This window comes from Dermacentor silvarum, chromosome 2 (assembly GCF_013339745.2).
Source record: "Dermacentor silvarum isolate Dsil-2018 chromosome 2, BIME_Dsil_1.4, whole genome shotgun sequence".
NCBI classification, from domain to species: domain Eukaryota; kingdom Metazoa; phylum Arthropoda; class Arachnida; order Ixodida; family Ixodidae; genus Dermacentor; species Dermacentor silvarum.
In genome coordinates, this window is record NC_051155.1 from 200,844,959 (window position 1) to 200,866,353 (window position 21,395).

General features: G+C 45.5%; 1 protein-coding gene across 1 annotated transcript; it reads right to left on the reverse strand.

The window, feature by feature from the left end:
- Nucleotides 1-7,143: 7,143 nt before the first annotated feature.
- Nucleotides 7,144-21,327, reverse strand: LOC119442443 (dynactin subunit 3). The gene is made up of 7 exons (XM_037707329.2): nt 21,172-21,327; nt 21,039-21,114; nt 20,876-20,962; nt 10,291-10,374; nt 10,174-10,232; nt 9,791-9,850; nt 7,144-7,310 (listed from the first exon to the last, which is right to left on the reverse strand). The coding sequence occupies exons 1-7, from the start codon at nt 21,280-21,282 to the stop codon at nt 7,218-7,220; spliced, it is 570 nt and encodes a 189-aa protein (XP_037563257.1). The 5' UTR covers nt 21,283-21,327; the 3' UTR covers nt 7,144-7,217.
- Between the last annotated feature and the right edge of the window lie 68 nt (nt 21,328-21,395).

The window sequence follows — 21,395 nt, forward strand, 5'->3', positions numbered from 1 at the left end:
AGAATATCTGTAGGACCCTTTATTTTTCTGTGCTGATTTTTTATAGTTGGATGTGTGAAAGAGAACGATATTGATGGTGGGGGGGGGGGGGTGCAGTTTTTTGAAGCAATAATCACTGAAAGGGGCCGTAACAGCTATTAGCCCTTTAAACTACCGGAGAAAAAAAAATGGTGCAATGCTCCATTATGTTTGTTTTAATTTTGCAGCATTAACACACGCTCCTGGTTTGGATATGTCCAGAGCTGTCATTGTCGTTAACATGTTACACAGGTGCCACAAAAATAAAGCCTGAATCATACTGTAAGGGAACTACACCACAATGCATTCAGCTTGCACTGGTATGAATAGGTATTTCTGGAAAACCGCGCCACTGTTGGTAAACATATATCAACTTGTAGATATGCTTTATGGCATCAACATTCAATCACCGAGAATCAACAGAGTATGCATAAAAGTGGTGTTGTACATATTCTTCAGTCAATGCGTGTGATTTACAACACACTTGCTATGGTTTCATAAAGGAAAGAGGCCCGCCCATCTGAACTGTCACTCTGAGTAGCACGTGTTTGCTGTAGGTACCACTGCGTTGTGTACAGCAGATGTTTACATGTGTTATGGAAGGTGCTCAACATCATAAGAGGCCTTCTGCTGTCAATGTCCGTATTCTGTGTGCCACACGCAGGTCTGCCAGGTCTTTTTACAGCGGAGCTGTTAAGCTAGTTTCCAGCAGATCGCTGCGTGCGTAGACCGAGCGCGTAGACCAAAAAATCACCACATATCCACGTCGTGAATGATGATGAGTGGGCGAAGCACCGGGGGATCATTCGGGTAAACCAGAGCTACGGACGAGAGAGAAAGAGAGAGCGCGTCGGGGAATGAACGCTCTTGTGCACCGCAGCGCCCCTAGCTACGGATGAGAGAGAGAGAGCGCGTCGGGAACGAGAAAGAGAGCGCTGAGCCGTGCTCCCTCAAGGGCTGCAGAAGATAGCGCCAACCCCTTCCCTTTCCAAATGAACCACTTAGTAGTAGCGCGCGTCGGGTACAGTGTACTAGAATTCTAGTACGCTGTACGTCGGGAACGAACGCCCATTGAGGGGCTTTACGCCCTTGTGCACCGCAGCGCCCCTAGCTACGGACGAGAGAGAAAGAGAGCACAGCTGCTCCTCTAGCGGGAGCAGCGAGTACTAGCGTGGCTACAACGGCGCGACGGGGGACAAGGCTCGACCCTAAGGAACTTCGTCCCTAAAAAACTATCATCAGCAGCAATGGCTCGAACGTAGTCGTCTTCCACAGCTGCTCGTTGGCGCCCCTCGGAGCAACCGCGCGAACACGCTCGTGCAACTGCTCACGCGTTCGTCGTTGCCGTAGCTCCGTTGCCGCTCATCATTCTAGCGTAGACTCACTTCTGTCGCTGTAATGGGGAGGCCGCGTTTACGGGGGTATGAGGCATTCACTGTCTTACGTGATACGCGAATGTGTGTGCGTACCTGTCGTCACGATGACCACCAATAAGGATAATAAATATGTTCGTACCGTTGTTCAAAATTCTGTGTCACCTCTGGCCGTAGCTAGATACAAAGTTCGAGCGTCGTCGACTTCTTCCGTAGCTGGCTGGTCCAACGTTTACAGATACTTTTTCGAAAAAGTATCTATAAACGTTGGGCTGGTCGGCGTCCCTCGGCGCAACCGCGCGAGCGCGCTCGTGTCATTGCTCGCGCGAACGTCGTCATCATCTTCGTTTACAGTTGGCTCCGTTGTGCAAAAAAAAAAAAATGTAGCAGTTTCACCCGAAAGGCGAAGCATCAATTGCGATAGCAAATTAGTAGATAGCTATACGGATGTAAGGATAGTAGTTTTATCAGCTAGCAGCACCATGCAACACACAAAACTTGTCGACGCCGTCAGCGTTTTGCCCGCGTTCGCACCGAACGCGCGCGGCGTTGGTGACTGTTACCGGTGCCTGGCGGCTCGGAGGTTTTCGACAAGATCAGAACGGGACACTCGTCGAGCAGAATTCAGGAGCATTTACCACCTTCTAGCCTCGCAACGTTTTTATATAAATACGCATTTGGTGCCGCAGCTTTAAACGTCGTCTCCCCTCCTAGCTCCCGAGTCCCTACCATCCCCCCACGGCGTTTCGCGCGACGGAATAAGTCGCGTTTGCTCGCAGTCCGAGTCTGGTTGAACAGATTTGGGTAGTCCAGCGAGCCCACGACGCGGCCGCGAAGCTCCGTCTTCCGGTCCCGACGTGAGATTAGCCCTTTTATGGGTCACCCTATAGCCTTGCAGGATCATATAAAGTTTTTCATCCATCCATCTCCGCCGTGCGTTCGCTCATACTCGCACATACAGCATGCGGCGCGTGGCGACGATTTCATCGCCGTTGGACTTTATACGGAACCTCACGGCGTCGGCAGAAATCCGCATAAAACTGAAAATAGCCAATGGGTGTATCTCTTTGGCTGGTGACGTCACGCACTGCATATAGGCACGTCATCTCAGTTGTGTTCCGGCCGTGTGAAGGGTAGGCCGCGTATACTAACGCGATAGCGAAGGGCCCCGCGTCGCAGAAAATACAACGTCGGCGTCCGAGGAGGAGAAAATCATCCCCAACCGCGCAGGCCGTCCGCGTGGCGCAATGTGTTAATGAACAAAAATTGAATTTATCGCAGTGAAATCCGTCAGAAAAATGGTAAAGTACGACTTACCACAACCTACAGACATGGTGGCATCGGATTGTAATTTGAATGTACGAGAAAACATAATTCTGTTACGAGAAAAAAACGTTGGAGAAAACTCAAACACAAATCTCTTTTCCAGCATTTCTACGCTCGGATAGGTTAGTTGCGAAATTCATATCCAGATGGCGTTCGCATCGTCGGCAGGTCAAATTGGGACTTCACCTGCCTAATGCGTTTTGGACACGCGCGCGCGTCGGGGCAATAGCAAACAATTAACAAAATAATAAATAAAGGTGCTAGGGCCTTCACATTTTACTATAAGACGACTTATATTGCCCCTGGAAAACGTCTTCCCAGCAATGCATTTCTGTTAAGCAGTGAAGCCGACTTTAAGGGGATCGGTGTAAGCTTGGTCTTTGTATGCTGGCTTTCCCACGTTCTGTGTTGCAGTGAAGCTTACTCAAAGAAAAATGCGATGCGAACGGGGCCCGATAACGCTATCGCGTTCCACTCTTAAAGGCGAAGCTTAAGCGTCCTCCAATTTTTGTAAACCGGCTGCAGGGTCATTAACTCCATATATGTTAGCGACTGCAGATGAGGTCATTGCCGCGGATTGTGCCGACGTGTGTGCCGTGCGCACTCAGGACGAAATCGTCACAAAGTCTATGTTCTTCCCAGGACGACCAAGGGAGACCTGGAGAACTTTATGATTGACGCATTTGGTTGGATCACCCCTACCAACTCCACGCCCATCGTAATTGTGGGTGATTTCAACGTAGACCTGTCTCGGCCAGACAGAAAGTGGTTCTTGGCATTTCTGTTGGGAAAGTTCGGCATTCAGGGCTATACAAACATCGGTGGGCCTACCACACGTCATCGGTCCTGCATAGACTTGACGTTCGCGAAGAAACCCTTTCCAGCGTCTTACACAACCAATGGCCGTCTATCATAGTGACCACAAAGCTATAATCACCTTAGTGACAAAATAATAAAGACGGTAGAAAATGACAATTCATGTGGCATGTGTCTTTATTTACAGTTTATCACCATATATACAGCTCCGCCGGTAATCCGCCTTCACAGAGTGGAATGGCACTGAATTCTTCTGAAGTGGTGTTATGCATCTTGGCTTCCATTTTCAATTGCGCACACTATAGCTTTTTTGCCCACCTACAGAATGCTGCAGCGTGCTGTGGGCATAGCTCCAAATCCATGGATATGCTCGCTTCAAAAAAAGTGTATACAGGGACTTTAGGCATAGTATATAGACAGGCCCACCATGCTCTAGACAAATAAAGGCACATATTGTGATCAGAAGTGTGGTCACAGTTGTCACAGTGCCCAAAAGACAAGTGGCATAGACACTGGATCTTTTACATTTTATCTTGCTACGTGCAGCTTATTTAATTTCGAATCACACTCTTTATTTCCAAGACATTGCAACAAGCACCACAAGCCAACATCTGCTACCACAGTTACTTTGCTATTAAAAGAACAGCGTGACTTTTTAGAGCGAAAGCTCTACTACACGATGTCTCGCAGGGTCATTCATCGCATCGCAATGACCTGGAGCCGTGGAGTGCGTGTGGCAGGTGTGACGTTACGCCAGATGATACGCTGCGGAGAGGCGTCGCAGCTGCACTCGCTTGGAGCCTCGCCACTGCAAGTACCACTTGACTAGGTGAGGGTTTAACCGGTTTAATGGCTGCTTCGCCGGCACTTGCTCGCTGTTCTGTGCGTGTGCTTCAGCGCAAGTGACAGGCTGAAACCAATCATCCAGTACATTTAGCTAGACGGCAGGCTGCGAAATCTCAAGCAAAGGCAAAGTTGGCTGCTGAAACACCGGAGCACAGGGAGGCCAGATTAGCACATTATAGAAAAGCTTGCCAAGCGTGGAAGCGTGCATAAATGAAACACTGTGTACATAGTCTTTGCAAAGCCAAGCCAAACAGACCTTTTGCTTGTGAGAACTAGGTTTACAAGAGCCAATTTTACAAGGTTTACCTCAGCCAATTTTTTTTTTTTTTTGCTGTAATACATGCTGAAACGAGGCATTTCGAATGCTTGTGAAAAAAAAAAAAAAAAAGAGGAACTTCACTGATGTGTGCTCAATTTAGGAACCATCATCAAATTCTGCCAGTTGATGTTCACGTTTCAAACACCCTTTACCCATGACCTGTTGCTTAGTGTGGTGTGTACAGTTGTGAGCAATATGAAAGGGCACACTAAATTCGTTTTTAAGCAATGATTATTTGCATTGTGTGTATTTTAATATCGCATGTTGATATGTAGCAAGTAACCTTGTTAAACAGCCAGTCTCATTGAAAAATTTTACATCAGGTATGCGTATTTAAGCAGCACAGCCAGTTGGGTGTTCCCTTTCATATTGCACGAGGGGGCACCCGTTGTAGGCAAACACCCTGCATAAGTTTTCACATTTTCACTTTTGCGTTGCTCTGGCCACCGGCATGGATGTAGTGTCTTGCAGCATTGTTGGTCCTACAAGCCTCCAACAAGGTGAACGCTTTGTGAAACTGCATCCTGGGAAGGAGATCCCGCCAAACAGAACACCACTATACTTATAGCTACTCCAATGTTGTACATTGCAACACTACTTCACACAATGTGTAATGTAAGCCACATGTGCTGCTGAGATCACATTCTCCATGATAAACCTTAGTGTTAACAGGATGATAAGAGGAGACAGGACAAAACGCTACTCTCGGGCCTCGGCTAGCATTACATCACACCCTTACTCACAAGAACCCAGACATAAAGAGCATGCACAGAGAAGCCATCATGAGAGACAGATCAAAAGAGCAGATTGTACAAGAGATAAAAAAAAAAAAAACTAAATTCAGTGTTGTACAGAGCAATAGAAGCAACACTGACACATTCTGATCCAAGTGGTTTTATAAAAAATACTTTTGATAGTTCTTGGGCAATGATATCCTGGCTCTGTTTCAATGTCACAGTCTTTTTGAGAAGAGCCTGACAAGTGCAGATATTGCAGTGTTTTGCTAAATGCCAGCTGGTTCCTGCTGTTAAGGACCGCACATGCTCTCTCAGGCGCTCATTATCATAGTAGTCAGTGTGGCCGATGTTGACACATGCCAAGGGATTATTACGACAATGCCAACAGTATATTCTACAAACTTGGCATGTTGTTTGTGTTCTCTTTGCATAGCGGTCCTGTCTTTCTTGTGTCGTCCTATTTGCGGTAAGGTTTATTAATACACACCAACTAGCTCTTTCACGCATTCTTCTGATGCGAGTATTTTAAGGACACCCCTCAGTGCATTGTTCGTAAGGATTACAGGATCACAGGGGTCTACCTAGTAAGTGCATTCATTTCTGTATCAGCCATGTGCATGAGTTCACCAGCAGCATTAACTTTTAATTTTGCTGAAGATGAATACACCATGACCACTGATACTACCGAGCTGCTGATAAGCAGTTATTTAGGATGTATCTATTCTGTCTAAGTGTTAAAGTGAGATTTCTTAGCCTGTAAATGTGATGGCATTAGTGAGTTTTAAAAAATTATATATTTTTTACATGCCATGAAGCAAAACTTTTCATGAGTAAAATCTTATACAGTAAAACCTCGTTACAAGAGACACTCAAGGGACCCGAGAAACCATGTCTCTTGTAACCAATAATTCTAAAAAAACTGAGGAGTCGGACTTTATACATTAGCATCGAAGTGTGTTTAAACACATCTTTGCTGCGAACAAAGCTGTCTCATGGAAACATGGCGATGGCTCCGGAGTTCGACTACTGGCATACAAAGCGACCAGCCTCGCAGACGCTGTGACGGAAATCCAACTCAATGGTGCTCTGTCGCAGAGTCGGTGTGGGAGCACGACAGCGATTATCGAAACATAATGACAGAAAATTTAGTGCAATTTGTAGTTGCAACCATGCGAGGAATGAAATCCGGCTGCGGAACGGTACAAAATCGAGCCAAGGGAATGAAAATTGTAGCGCATACAGGTTGGTACGATGTTGGCCACGTCACGTGAGCGTGTCTGGGTTGCGTCTCTTCTAAATAGTGAAGAATTTACTCTAGGGGCCTAAAAAAGTTGTCCTTAGCAACCGAGTGTCTCTTGTAACCATGGCTTTTGTATGCGACGTTGTTAACATGGTGAACATAGGAAAACCAATCAAACCATTTTCAAATGTCTCTTATAACCAAGTGTCTCTTGTAACAGTGTCTCTTGTAACGAGATTTTGCTGTAATAAAAAATAAACTGAAGAGCACCATGACTTTGTTCCCAGAATGAATTGAAGAATGAGAAAGAAAGAAAAAAAAAAGCATTTTTTCCAGTTAGTCAGAGCAGCATACCTGTGTTTCTAATGAATCTAAATCCCATATTTCACGCATTTCACAATGCTGCAGATGCACAGCAAATAAAAGCACTATTAGATATGAGCAATCAATCCAGTATTTCCTGCACACTGACACAGCAAAATAAATACAAATTTTATTCCTGTTTTGTTGAACTGAATCGAGTTGCCTCTGTTCACAAAATATCAGTCGGATGACACGGTTTTCGTGTTCTGCTGTTCAAGCTTGCTTGTCAGAATGGAGTCCCAGAGCAAGAGCTGCTTTGATATCGTGTTCACCTGAAAAAGGCAACACTTCTCGTTAGTATCAGCACATATAGTATCTGCATAACAATGCCAAAGGGGCCCTGAAACACATCTTAAAGGTATGGAATATGTGCAGTATTAAAAAGCTCGAGGATATTCTTTAATAATTTTTTTTTTGCATGCTCCTGATACTAACGCAAGCTGTAGCCCTTGCCAGAAATTATCACAGCCTTCTCTTACTTTTTGTACTTCCGAATGCATTTTAAGCTCTGCCGCTGGGTTGATGCGAAGCGTTAAGCTTTGGTATCATCATGGCATCCGAGATCGAACCTTAACAAGTGTTGCAATGTGGGCTTATTCCTATGTCATCTTGGAATACTAATGTAGCTCAAGCAAGGTGAGAACACAGAATAGAATAGTGCGGCGTCTGTGTGTTCATGTTCTATTTGGCGTCGTCATCTTGCTAACACTACACGTTCCAAGTGATTGAGCTGTCAAACTGCTTGACCTCGGAGGCCATAGTAAAAGGTGCCACTGCCTTTTCTGTGTCATGTTTTAAAGAAACTCGGCCAACAGCCGTCATGCTCACTGGTGCCTTACAACGAATGTGAAAAGCAGCAGGCACTTCAAGAAGCTGAAGGAAAGGACGTGTGGTCTTTTGAGAAAAATTTTGGGCTCCCTGCTTCATATACAGGAATAAAAGTACTCGGCTCAAGGTATTCTTGAGAGCATTGTCCAATAACTAGGCAGATCTTTAAATGGACAGTAAATGTGAGCATTAAGTCAACAAGAGATAGATTTAGTGGACCATTATGCCCAAGGCACCACATTTACTGAAGATGGAGTCTTAGTAACAGAAAATGTTATCTACATAGAGCAGGACTGAAAACACCATAGAGTTTCCTACAATAATTACTTGAGGGAACTCCGGTGCTGGGATCGTTCAGCCACCATGGGAATGAGGGAATGAATGTATCTGTCTGATCTTCATTCTTGTGGATTCAGAGGTTCTCATGGATTTGGTTTATTACGCTTTATCTGCCTTCATTGTCCTAAATTTCAAGGCAATCTATACTTTTCTAAATGCAAAAGACCCTACGCACGCCCATAATTGGTACTAACTGCAGCGGTTCAGCCAGTCAAGGTGGCCAAATTGAAACGCGTTGCGTTGCCCACGAGAAATTCATAAGAGCGTTCTATGCTGCCTGTAGATGCATGCATCCATGGCGTAATGGTTTCAATATGAGGCTTCTGTGCTAGTGGTCCTGTGTTCGAGTCATGCCGTCAGACAATTTAATAATGTGTATATAACTATTTATAACACAGTAATTTTTCGAAAATGCCGAGTTTACAAAGTCACGAAGCCGTTTGAAGCCAGAAGGACGAAGTTTAGGCAAATCCATGCACTAACCATCATTCCCATGTTGGCTCAAGTAGCCTGCTTGCAGCTTCTGTAGACATTAGTGTCCGAGTTTCCTCTAGTAATTATTGTATGAAACTATGAAAAACACTGCCTTTCATAATGTTTATGTTCCGTTGATAATTTGTAAATAGTAGTCAATCACCGATGAAAAAAATTTACACCGCACTTGATCATCAGAAAAGAGCCATTTGGCCATGTATATCAGAATTTTTTGCAGAAGAACTGATTAAAGCTTTCCCCACTTTGATGTTACTGTTTAAGTGGAATGCCCTGGCATGACCTCTGAGATTTCTAGCATAGTGCAGGAATCTTGTGCTACATGATATCTGGATGATGTATCTTGATCCATCTTTTTAAGTTATCTGCTGCCTTGAGCTGGGATTCTCAGCATGGAACAAACACAGATGGATTTTCAGGATCATAATCTACGACTGTATCCAGAAGACATTGTTTGATCTCAGTGTCCCTTTAAGAACAGCTTGACGTAGCATCCTAAAGCAATGTTAAGCTATGGAAATCCAGGGTAGAGAAAGCGATATACAAAATGAAGACAAAGATGTGTGAGATTAAGACAAAACAAGGGTAGAGCCTCAGGTTGATGTCAATGATTTGACCTTTCATTATCAGAATGAAAATGGGCATTCTCGGCTCCGCTACCTCTGCTATTCAAGGAGAAGAAGTCTGAAGTAAACAGCTAAGAAGGCTAAAGTAAATTTTGAATATTTCACGTTTCTTACTATACATTTAGCAACAAATGGAACGTACTGATGCATAAACATGACTTGCAATTACTGTTGTGCTACAGTAAATCAAATGTACGCTTTGGCAGACTGTAAAGAAATGTGAGCAGCACATGTTCCCTTACATCTCTCACACCACTGATGAGTAAAAAGTATCCAAGACCACAACCATGTGATGCAAAATGTACCTAAAGCAGCCTGCTTGAATTGATGCAAGTGCTTTGCTGTCGATTACACACTGTAAACTTTGGGCAGAGTATATTTGTGTGTCGCTCTATCTCAAAGTGCAATAGCGTTAGCCAAGAACTGAACCAGCAATCCTGTATGAAGCAGAAATAATTAGTACACACCAGTTCATTGTAAGTTGCTAGCAGGTGGTGCAGATTCCTGGTCTGCTCGTCAGCCTGTTCCTAAAATGCAAAAAAATTTTTGCAGTCACTGAACACTAAAATGTAAGAATTCTGTGCAGAACAAACAGTAAATCATGCAAAGTGTGGTAAATGAAGTCTATACACAAACCACTCTGTACAGTTGCCATCTGAACAGTCACTGACTAGTAGTTGTCCATATTATTCCTATGCAATAAACCAGTATAGTGCCCAAAGCAACATTCCCCATTGTGGAACAGCTAACGTTTAATGAGAGATGGTAAAAAAAAAAAAAATAACGCATTTACTACTACAGGCTAGTAAGAATGTGTCCAATGAAAGCAATCTTCATGCATTCAACATACCTGTTGCTCAAGTTGAATAGTAGCAAGTGCTGAAACCTTGCCAATGTGAGTTGGTGCATCTAATGAAAGAAAAACATGTTTTACAAAACGAGAATGTAAATTATATATGGTTCTTACCTTTGATGTGAGTGCTGTCGAGGACTGGCTTGAGGTCCTCCATTTTTTGGTAAGCAGCAATCACTTGTCGGATTCTGTCTTCCTCTACAAAGTAATACAACATGCCATAAGAGCATGTTGGTTCTTGATAATGAGCTAGTTTCACAATAAAAAAAAATATTTTTGTGATATTTTAAGTCGCTTCTCACACAAAAAGAATCCCAATGTCGAAATAAAATTAGACTATTACAAAGCTTCTAAACACACTTTTTTATACAAAATTCATGTGACTAAGGTGTCCTAACAAACTAACAGTGTACAGTTCTGCAGCAATACTTCCGAAGTAGCTCTCCTGCTGAGGAAACTGCTGCCTTCTAGACTTGAATCCTATGTACAAATTATTTTTGCAGCGATGCAGTTAGTGTGACTAGAAGTGCTCAAAACATTATATTCCTGTTTTCGTGGGTTTTTCTTTTTCTTGAAAAAACTTGATTGCTTTATATTTTGAGGAAATGTGGGAAATGTTAGGGGTGATACGCAGGCAAATTTTGAAGTGTGTAGGTTTATTAGGAGATAAATTAAAATTGCTAAACCATAACTTTCAGTCTATTTAGATCATATCATAAGAAGCCAACAAACAATGACACCAAGGACAACATAGGGGAAATTACTTGTACTTACTAATTGAATTAAAGAAATGATAAATTAAAGGAAAATGAAAACGGATGAAAAAACAACTGTCCGCAGGTGGGGAATGAACCCACGTCCTCGCATTACGCGTGTGATGCTCTCACCATTGAGCTACCGCGGAGCCATTTTCCCATCCGCTTTCTGGGGTATTTATGTTTTACAACTAGAATTAACCCTGGGAGTGTTAGCCAGCGCCACCACTCACAAGCCTAGGGGCGGATGTGGAACATCCTTTCTGCCGCAGGCGTCACGAGAACGTGATCTTGGGTGATGGCAACTTGTCAATAAACCCACATATGCTACCTGAAGGCATCAATGTTGCCGGATTTGAGCCCTCGTTATGTAATGAACGAGAAGAAAGGGAACCGAGGGGCCCGATTTTTATTATCATATCATAAGAAGCCAACAATGACACCAAGGACAAAATAGGGGAAATTACTTGTACTTACTAATTGAATTAAAGAAAGGATAAATTAAGGAAAAATGAAAACTGATGAAAAAACAACTGTCCGCAGGTGGGGAACGAACCCACGTCCTCGCATTACGCGTGTGATGCTCTCACCATTGAGCTACCGCGGAGCCATTTTCCCATCCGCTTTCTGGGGTATTTATGTTTTACAACTAGAATTAACCCTGGGAGTGTTAGCCAGCGCCACCACTCACAAGCCTAGGGGCGGATGTGGAACATCCTTTCTGCCGCAGGCGTCACGAGCACGTGATCTTGGGTGATGGCAACTTGTCAATAAACCCACATATGCTACCTGAAGGCATCAATGTTGCCGGATTCGAGCCCTCGTTATGTAATGAACGAGAAGAAGAAAAGGAACCGAGGGGCCCGATTTTTATTATCATATCATAAGAAGCCAGTAAACAATGACACCAAGGACAACATAGGGGAAATTACTTGTACTTACTAATTGAATTAAAGAAATGATAAATTAAGGGAAAATGAAAACGGATGAAAAAACAACTGTCTGCAGGTGGGGAACGAACCCACCGTCTTCGCATTACGCGTGCGATGCTCTCACCATTGAGCTACCGCGGAGCCGTTTTTCCATCCGCTTTCAGGGGTATTTATGTTTTACAACTAGAATTAACCCTGGGAGTGTTAGCCACATTGATGCCTTCAGGTAGCATATGTGGGTTTATTGACCAGTTGCCATCACCCACGATCACGTGCTCATGACGCCTGCGGCAGAAAGGATGTTCCACATCCGCCCCTAGACTTGTGAGTGGTGGCGCTGAAAGTTTTCGTCAGTGTGTCTTATACAACGGCAAGACATAAATGCATAAAACCACGCACTCTGACACAACCAACATGATAATTTTTTTTCCTGAGCATGCCATGCTGTAGAAGCAATGCCAGTGATGTGCCTACAACATCTCATAAAACATATTTAGAGGCTGACAGTGATGACCAAGCGATGCTGCTGACCCAAGTCGCGTACCATTTTTACTGCATCAGAAGACGAGGCCTTAGATGGCTTTGAGTGAGTGATTTTCTGTGCCTATAAGGAATGCTGGTTGAAGTTTATTTTTGCTAGAATTTCCAGCACGTAAATATTTCATTTACAGAATTTTAATTGCCTGGAATGGGTAAGTATGGCATTTTGCGATTAGTGTACAGGTGTGCGTAATCACATTTCATCATGCCGACTGAGTTAAAATAGGTACCTCTTACACACCGGTGAGGAATATACACCTATTTTTTCTTAGAAACTCGCGAAAAGCGGAGGGTGTGACTCATACAAAGGTGCGACTTATAGTAAGGAAAATACTTTACATTTGGCGGGCATGGGGGGAATCTTGTTCTTAATGTGCAGTGAACTAATGTTCCTGGCCATTACCAATAATTACTGAACCTTCGTTGCTTTCTTTCCTATTTTCATGCATTATACGAGGTTCGTGGAAGGTTTACTCTGTGTCCTCGGTGAATTAGACAATTGAGGCACTTTGCTTATGGTTGAAAATTAGGAGTAGGTTATATGTGCAGGTTATGTGGGCAGATAACGCATACGCGAAATTCCGAGCCTGTGGACTTGGAACAGTGCATTCATTTAGCTCACTGCCCTGGAAGAGCTATGAAAGCAACCTGGTTCAAATTTAGCAAAATTTTGGGGGAACACCATAGCAAATCTATGTACGACGTCAAATTCGCGTGGATCAAATAGAGCCATTGTTATATATATAAAGCTGATTTTCAAACGGGTGAGTCACATGCGGACAACGTTTCACAATATGGGGTTTAACTGCTGAAAGCAGTGGCGCACCGATGGGGGGGTTAGGCCGAGTTAACCCCCCCCCCCCCCCCACACACACACACGTCCAGCCCCACCAGTCCAACGTGTACCTTCAGTGCTCTGTTCACATTTGTCATTACAATTCATAAGGTGGCTTGAGGTCGAATTTTTCCGATTAACAAAAACACTCTATCACTGTCTTGTACTTATTCATTCACCTTTAAATTACTTTGAGTAAAACGCTGAAGAAATAAACATCATCATCCTTGGTGTCATTATATTATTATAATTATTAGGCATTTTATTTGCTGTTGGATACCTCTGGCTAATGCAAGCATATTGCATATTATGCAAAGTGCATGCCCCCTCGCAGAGATCCTGGGTGCGCTACTGGCCATAGCCTCCTCGATAAACTCTGTGCATGTCAAGACGCCGAGACAACAATAGGGAGGCGCCGTCGGCAGAGTTGCATACTGCCGCCGCTCATTTCGCTGAGGGCGCCACCGACGTAGAATGCCGCCGCACCTCCCGTCTGCGTGGCGGGCGCGACGCCGAGTGTTTTAATTGCTGCGATGGTGGAACAACGATCCACTGGGTGACCAGAACCTTGTTTATAACGCTGTAGAGCACCAGAGTAGTGCCTCGAATACAGTCTGTGAAAGTGCGAGCGCGCTTGCAGCAACTGTAGCGTCAAAGCGGATTGCGCGTCGCACGTAGCAAAAAAAAAAAAAAAAAAAAAAAAAACGCGAGTTTGTTCATTGTGGTTAATACGCCCTCAGTTACCGTAGTAAAGCGCAGAAAATACGCAAGTCGGCAAGCGTTCCACAGCTATATCTTGTCAAAAACTGCTAGCGACGCTGCTCTATGGTGAGCCGTCCTTGTATTCTTCTTCTTCGTTCATTCTTATAGTGAGCCGTCCTTCAGGCCTCGGCGCACGTTAGTAGCATACTATTTTTACGACTTTCAGACAAGTTTTCCCCAAGTTCTTTTGCATCATATGAGCGTTGTGGCCGACGTGAATATTAATTCATACCCCGAAATTAACCTTTGCACTTTCTACCACGTCCGTGTGCCTTGACGACCAGGAAAAATACAAACAAATATTTAAGGACCTATAAAAAGCGCCGCATGCCTTGAATAAGCAAGATGCGAGCAAATATTTTATTGCAAACGCTTTGTTGAACGATGCATGCAGCTCAGACATACAAAATCACGAGATGCATACAGTTCAGACATACAAAATCCCGAGGGTGCTTCTGTCACTATATGCGTTGCTCTAAGTTACATGTATCCACGTGAAGAAGTTCACGGTGGCTTTAGCCGCACATGATGTCTGTGAACCAGCGTGGCCTCTTCGAATGTTTTTTTTTTTTTTTTTTTTTACGTGATTGCACGTCAGAAGCATCTAGCAATCACGGTCGCTCAGCGTCAAGCTCAGGTCCGCGATCACCCAAGAAGGTTTAAAATGCGTGGACCGTACCAACGTTGCTAGGTTTGACCGTACTGCACGAGAAAAACCGACAAAAACAATGCACCCGATTTGCGATCCCAGCGGAGGTAACGGAGAGACGGTGACGCGGGCACACGGTAGGAGTCATGAGCTGGATGGATGGATGGATGGATGAGGCTGAACCCTTTAAATCGGGCGGTGGCATACGCCACCTAGCCATGACTATTAACATAATTTGTACTTTGTGGTGGGTGAAATTTCACCCCTGCCTTAATTTTATCCACCAATCAGATAACCTCTGTTTGGTTATTTCTACCCGCTTAAAGTCTATTTTGCCTTCACTGTCCCTAAACCCCAATGCTTTGAAAAAATCAGCCCCGTTGCCTTGCACTGTAGGGTTAAGCCCCTTACAGAAAAGTATGAGGTGTTCAGCCGTTTCCTCTTCTTCTCCACACGCACAGCACAATGTGTCTAAACCTTGGTACTTGACTCGGTACATCTTAGTCCGCAATACTCCCGTCCTGGCTTCAAACAACAAAGAGCTTCCCCTAGAATTATCGTAGATATTTTCTTTGGCAATTTCTTGCTTGAAAGTTCGGTATGTGCCCAGTGCTGATTTCGTCTGCATCCCTGTTTTCCACAGACCCCTCTCTGTTTCCTTAACCTTTTTCTTAACCGCTGTTTCCTGGTTTGCACCCCTCCTGCAGTCCAAATATTTGATTGACAGTTTTCTGGTCAGCTTCCTCCATTTTGTATCAACATTCCTCATGTACAAATAACTGAAAACTCTCCTTGCCCACCGCTTTTCTGCCATCTCTCTCAATCGCTCCTCAAATTCTATCTTGCTGCTGGCTTCCCTGCCCTCGAATGACGTCCATCCCATGTCACCCTGTACCCCCTGATTTGGTGTATTTCCGTGTGCTCCCAGAGCCAGTCTACCTACCCCTCGCTGCTTAACTTCCAACCTTGCTCGAACCTCTGATCTCATGCACAGGACCGCATTGCCGAAAGTCAAACTAGGGACCATCACCCCTTTCCAAATCCCTCTCACCACTTCGTACCTATTGTAATTCCACAGTGCCCTATTTTTCATCACAGCTGCATTTCTGCTACCTTTAGCCGTCACATATTTTTCATGTTCCGTTAGGTACTCAGCCCCATTGTTTATCCACACTCCAAGATATTTGTACTTATCCACCACCTCCAGCGTAACCTCCTGTATCCTATGCTCGCTGCCCTGATTATCATTAAAAGTCATGACTGCCGATTTTTCTTTACTAAACTTCAAACCTAAGCTATCTCCCTCTTTACCACAGATGTCCATTAATCTCTGCAAGTCTTCCTTGCTGTCAGCCATAAGTACAATGTCATCTGCATACATCAGTCCTGGTAATGACTGTTTAATCCATTCTCCCTGCATTCTCCCTGCTCCTCTCTAATTTTTTCTCTAATCCTTGTAAATACAGCACGAACAACAGAGGTGACAGAGGGCACCCCTGCCTAAGCCCCTGCTGTATCTCTATAGGCCCAGATACCTTGTTTTCCCATTTTATAAGCACCCTGTTACTTTTATAGATATTGTTACGGGGAGGTGCTTGACAGCGCAGGTTTGACCCAGAGGATGGTCGCAAAGGTCAAAGACGTCCCTATAAGAGAAGAGGAGGCGAAGGAGATCGTCAGCGTGATGGGGCGAAAGGTCTGGAGCAATCATTTTCTTCAGGTCGGGAGGAGACAGATCTGGCGAAGAAGACGGGATATCAGTGGTGTGCGACCGACCAGCATCAGGAGGAGACAAGGTCGAGATAACGTAATCGTAGGAGGGCGTCAGCATAGCGAGTGAAATGCCTTGTGGGAGCACTTGTGAACACAGTCCGAAATTAATCACAGGAAGACAAGTAAGATTGCCCGTAGAGTGATAACAGTGTGAGGCAAACCAACACTGTGCGTCAACAGAACGGCGGTGATGGGAGCGAGCACATAATCACCGTCGGGGACTGGTGGAGAGGGCGTCACAGCAACACAAGTAACGGCTTGTGGCGGCAAACGGACGTGCTCAGCAGAACAGAGCCGACTCTTGATTGGTCCGGGTGGATCAATCACACTTGGTAGGTCAAGCTGTACAGTACCAGCGGAACAATCGATGAGGGCGGAGTGGGCGGACAAAAAGTCAAGACCGAGGATGACGTCATTGGAACAGCAGACGAGGACGGTGAACAAAACAGAAGTTTGACGACCGGCAACACTGACACGTGCGGTACAAAGGCCAGCTACGGGAGACGTACCACCGTCGGCCACACGGACAACACGTGATGGCGCAGGGGTCATAACTTTCTTCAACTGCCGGCGGAGGTGAGAACTCATAACAGAAATATGGGCGCCAGTGTCAATCAAAGCAGTAACAGGTAGGCCATCCACTTCAACGTCGATCAAGTTCTGATTGGTAGGGAGCGTCAACAGAGGAATTGGAGAGCAGGTCGGAATAGCAGCATCACCTCCAGGAGCTGCAGCCGTTAGTTTCCCGAAGGAAAACGCCGGGAGTAAGACGGGGACGGGGAACGGCGTGGTGGGGGTGACCGAGAAGGTCGGCGTCGTGGGGAGGGCGAGCGGCTGTAATGGGCGGTAGTAGTAGTGGTCTCGGCAGATGTTTCCTGGTCAGGTTGGCTTGGTACCTGGTGCTGGCTTCGGGGTGGGTAGCGGAAGCTGGATGAGTTGGGTCGAGAAGACGAGGGCCAAGGACTTCGGCAATATCGTGAAATGTGTCCAACACGTCCACATCGAAAGCAAATGGGCTTGTCGTCAGGCGTCCGCCACGCATTCGGGTCGCGATAATTTGGAGTGGTGTAACGGCGTTGGAGAGGGTTGAAGGTGGCCGAAGGGTAACTGTCAGGGTGGTTCACAGAGCAGATGGTTTGAAGGCCCACATTTGCCAGTTCTTGACGAACAACGGATTGTATAAGGGATATCGTAGGTGGGGCATCACAGGTCTCTCCTCGCATTAAATGTGCGGGCGATGCGGCTTCAATTTCGCGTCGAACGATTCGGGTGATGGTCTCCGATGTTAAAGGCTGAGTCGGCATACGAACATCCTCACACGTTGATGTCGCTGCCGTGTTCGGAAGGCGGGCGAATTGGTGGGCGATACGTCGGCTTTTAGCATCTTCGAAGCGTCGGCATTCAGTAATAATCTCGTTGACTGTCGAAGAGTTTTTAAACACGATCAGGTTAAACGCATCGTCCGCGATCCCTTTCAGCAGGTGCGCAACCTTATCGGCTTCTGTCATCTTGGCGTCAACCTTCCGGCAAAGGGTCAGCACATCCTGAATATAGGTCAAGTACGACTCAGTAGGCGTCTGCACACGCGAGGCAAGCTCTTGCTTGGCAGCACGCTGGCAGCCTGCAGGTTGGCCAAACAACTCGCGAAGTTTAGTCTTGCATACGCTCCAGCTTGTGAGCTCCTCTTTGTTGTTGTCGAACCAGGCCTTCGCCGTGCCCTTTAGATAAAATGTGACATTCGCCAACATCATGGTCGGGTCCCACCTGTAATGTGCGCTTACGCATTCGTAGAGTCGAATCCATTTGTCGACGTCGTCGCCAGCAGTGCCGGAAAAGGTCCCAGGGTCACGGGGTGGAGCCAGGACGACGGTTGGCATGGCGGCCGCCGCTGACGCAGTTTCACCGCTGGTGGACATGCCTAGAGTGGCGACTTGGCGGCCGCTGCGGAGCTCCGTCTTGCGTTATATACCCAGCACCTCCACCAAGATGTTACGGGGAGGCAAACACAACAGGAAAACGTATTTACAGTATATTTACAAGGCGATCAAGCGTCAACCATATGGCGGAGAGCGCGCGCCCGATCATCAGCGTCTTCTTCATCGATGTTGGCGTGAATCATATCGTGACAATATCTTTTAAAAGATTTCTTACTCCATCTTCCACCTCTAGAGTGCCCAGTATGTCCCACAAATCCTTTTGGATTACACTGTCATAGGCTCCCTTGATATCCAGAAAGGCAAGCCATAGGGGCCTGTGTTCCTTTTCTGCTATTTCAATACACTGTGTCAATGAGAACAGATTATCTTCTAACCTTCTTTGTTTTCGGAACCCATTTTGTAGTTCCCCCAGCACCTCCTCGCTCTCCACCATGCCTGCAGTCTGTCCTTTATAATCTGCATCACCACCCTGTAAACCACTGACGTCACTGTTATGGGACGGTAGTTGTTTATGTCGGCTTTGTCCCCCTTTCCCTTATATATCATGCTCATCCTGCTCAGTCTCCACTCGTCAGGGGCTTTACCGTCCATTATCATTTTGCTCACTGCCTCTCTTAATGCTTTCTTAGATTTTGGGCCCAATGTCTTTCTCAACATAATTGGGATGCCATCAGGACCTGTCGACGTGCTACTAGGAACCCTCTTCTCTGCCCTTTCCCACTCGCTTTGTGCCAGTGGAGCCACTGCACTGACTAGTCCATCCTCACCTGATTAAGCACATGCTATGTTTCGTTCTTTAAATTTTTCTGTCATCATTGTTCTTATATGTTCCATTGCCTCATCTCCCTCTAGTCGAACACCTTGGGCTGTAACTATAACCCTCTGCTCTAGGCTAGTCTTATTACTCAAGGAGTTGAGATGTTTCCAAAATTTCTTCGCTGATTTTCTATCCTTTTTGTTTACTTCTGACAACCATTGGCTCCCCTTTCTTCTGATCTTCTCATTGATCAAATTGGATGCTTCCCTTCTACAGTTTAAGAAGTTGTTCCATTTTCTGCCTACATCAGCTTCTGGTTCACCCCTCTGCTTTGAATATCTGTGTTCCCTGGATGCTTCCTGGCGTTTCTCTATGGCCTTCTTAACCTCCTCATCCCACCAGCTCTTGGGTTTACGTCTTCTGTTCCCTTTTGTCCTGACTCGTACCTTAGTAAGCTCTAGCTCAAATAGTCCTGTTAAATTTGCATATGTCCATTCTGTTTTTGTATCCTCTGAAATTACTTCCTCAATTTGCTGGGTTGCTATTTCAAGCTGCTTTTCCGAGTAAAATATCCACCTGGTTGTTCATCTTGCCTCCTACCTACTTTCATTTCCCTTCTAAAACTCACCTTAATACGTTTGTGATCACTACCTAGACTTCTGGAGCCATATTCATCTATGCTCATTACATTTAGCCTATCGTGCATCCTATGTGACATTAGTGCATAATCTATCGTCAACTGCAGGCTCCCTACCTCCCATGTTATGTGCCCTTCACACTTCTCAGTACTGTTGCATACAACTAAGTCATGCATTTCACACATATCCAGCATCATGTTGCCTGTTGAGTCTGTGTACCCGTCCATGTCTTCTATGTGTGCGTTCATATCTCCTAGTATAATAATCTCGCACCCTCCTCCTAGCTCATTAATGTCACTTGATATGCATTCCAGCATTTTTTTGTTTTCCTCTTTGGCATTTGCTCCTGTCCACAGGTATACAAAGCCAAGGAGTGTCTGCTCTCCTGCAACTTTCCCTTTTAGCCATAAATGCTCCTTGCATTCCTGTTTGACCCTTTGCCAGTTCATACTTTTATGAATGAATGCACCAATTCCACCCCCTTTTCTGCTGCCCTCTGTTCTATTGCAATATTCCCATGCATAGTCAGGATTACAGGGAGGTTGCTCCATGTCCCTAAGATGTGTCTCCACAAACCCGTATACCATCAGCTTTTCTTGCCTTAGTTGCTCGTCTATCTCCTCCCACTTCAGCCTATTCCTGCCACCTTGCATGTTAATGTAACCTATGTCAGAATGACCTTGCCCCTGGTGCTTACGTCTATTTCTTCTACCGATTCTACGTTTCTTGAATCTTGGAGCCTCTCTGGGTCCGTCTTCGTCTACACTGGTGGTCTTCGTCTAGTCACAGCTAGTCTACGTCGGTGGCGCCATCTCTCGGTGGAAACGACCGATAGGGAGAGGGAAAAGCGACGGCCGATCGAGCGCCGTTCGACAGGCACAGAGTTATCGAGGAGGCTATGTACTGGCTGAAAGGTAGTACAACTTCGCAGAAAATTGGGTTGAGATTCTGAAAGGCCACACAAGACTGCTCTTCATTCTTTTTTTTACTCGCGAGAAGCGCGTAAAAGAAGGCTTTACCTTTTACACGAGTTAATGCACTCTTGTCACGCCTACACAACCTAAATGATGGTATTTTTCTTTCTCAAAAGAGCGTTAACATTTCTGGCAAACACGACCTACCTGCTAGAATGAGCTGAAGCTTTGCACCCTCTGTCAAATCAGCCCGGTCCTGGAATTCGGCATCCAGATATCTGTCAAGCTCCTCAGCTGGGAGAGTTACAAAAACCACATGGTGACCCACCAGTAATCTTTAGAAGAAACTTGCGTGAACGTACTCACGTACTTTTTTTTAGCACTGCCAACTTCTCCCGAGATGCGACGGCAGCCTGGATTTTCGTATGGACGTTCAGTAGCACTTCCTGAAATCAGAAACATTAGCGACGAGCAGGGAACTGCTTTAACAAGGGGAACGTTACCGTTATGCTAGACTTGTTTGGCGGCTCCTTCGCCGGGTCGCAATCTATCAGTCGCCTCTCTAGCTCTTCAATTCGCTCCTCAAGCATTTTCAGCACTTCGGGCGTAGCCATGTTCGCAGCAGACGCTGCTGTTGTACGATGGACAAACGACAATCAGAACTCTGATTGGCTGTTTTGGTAGGTGACTTACCGCCACCTACCCCCTACCTTCACTTTTTCGGCTT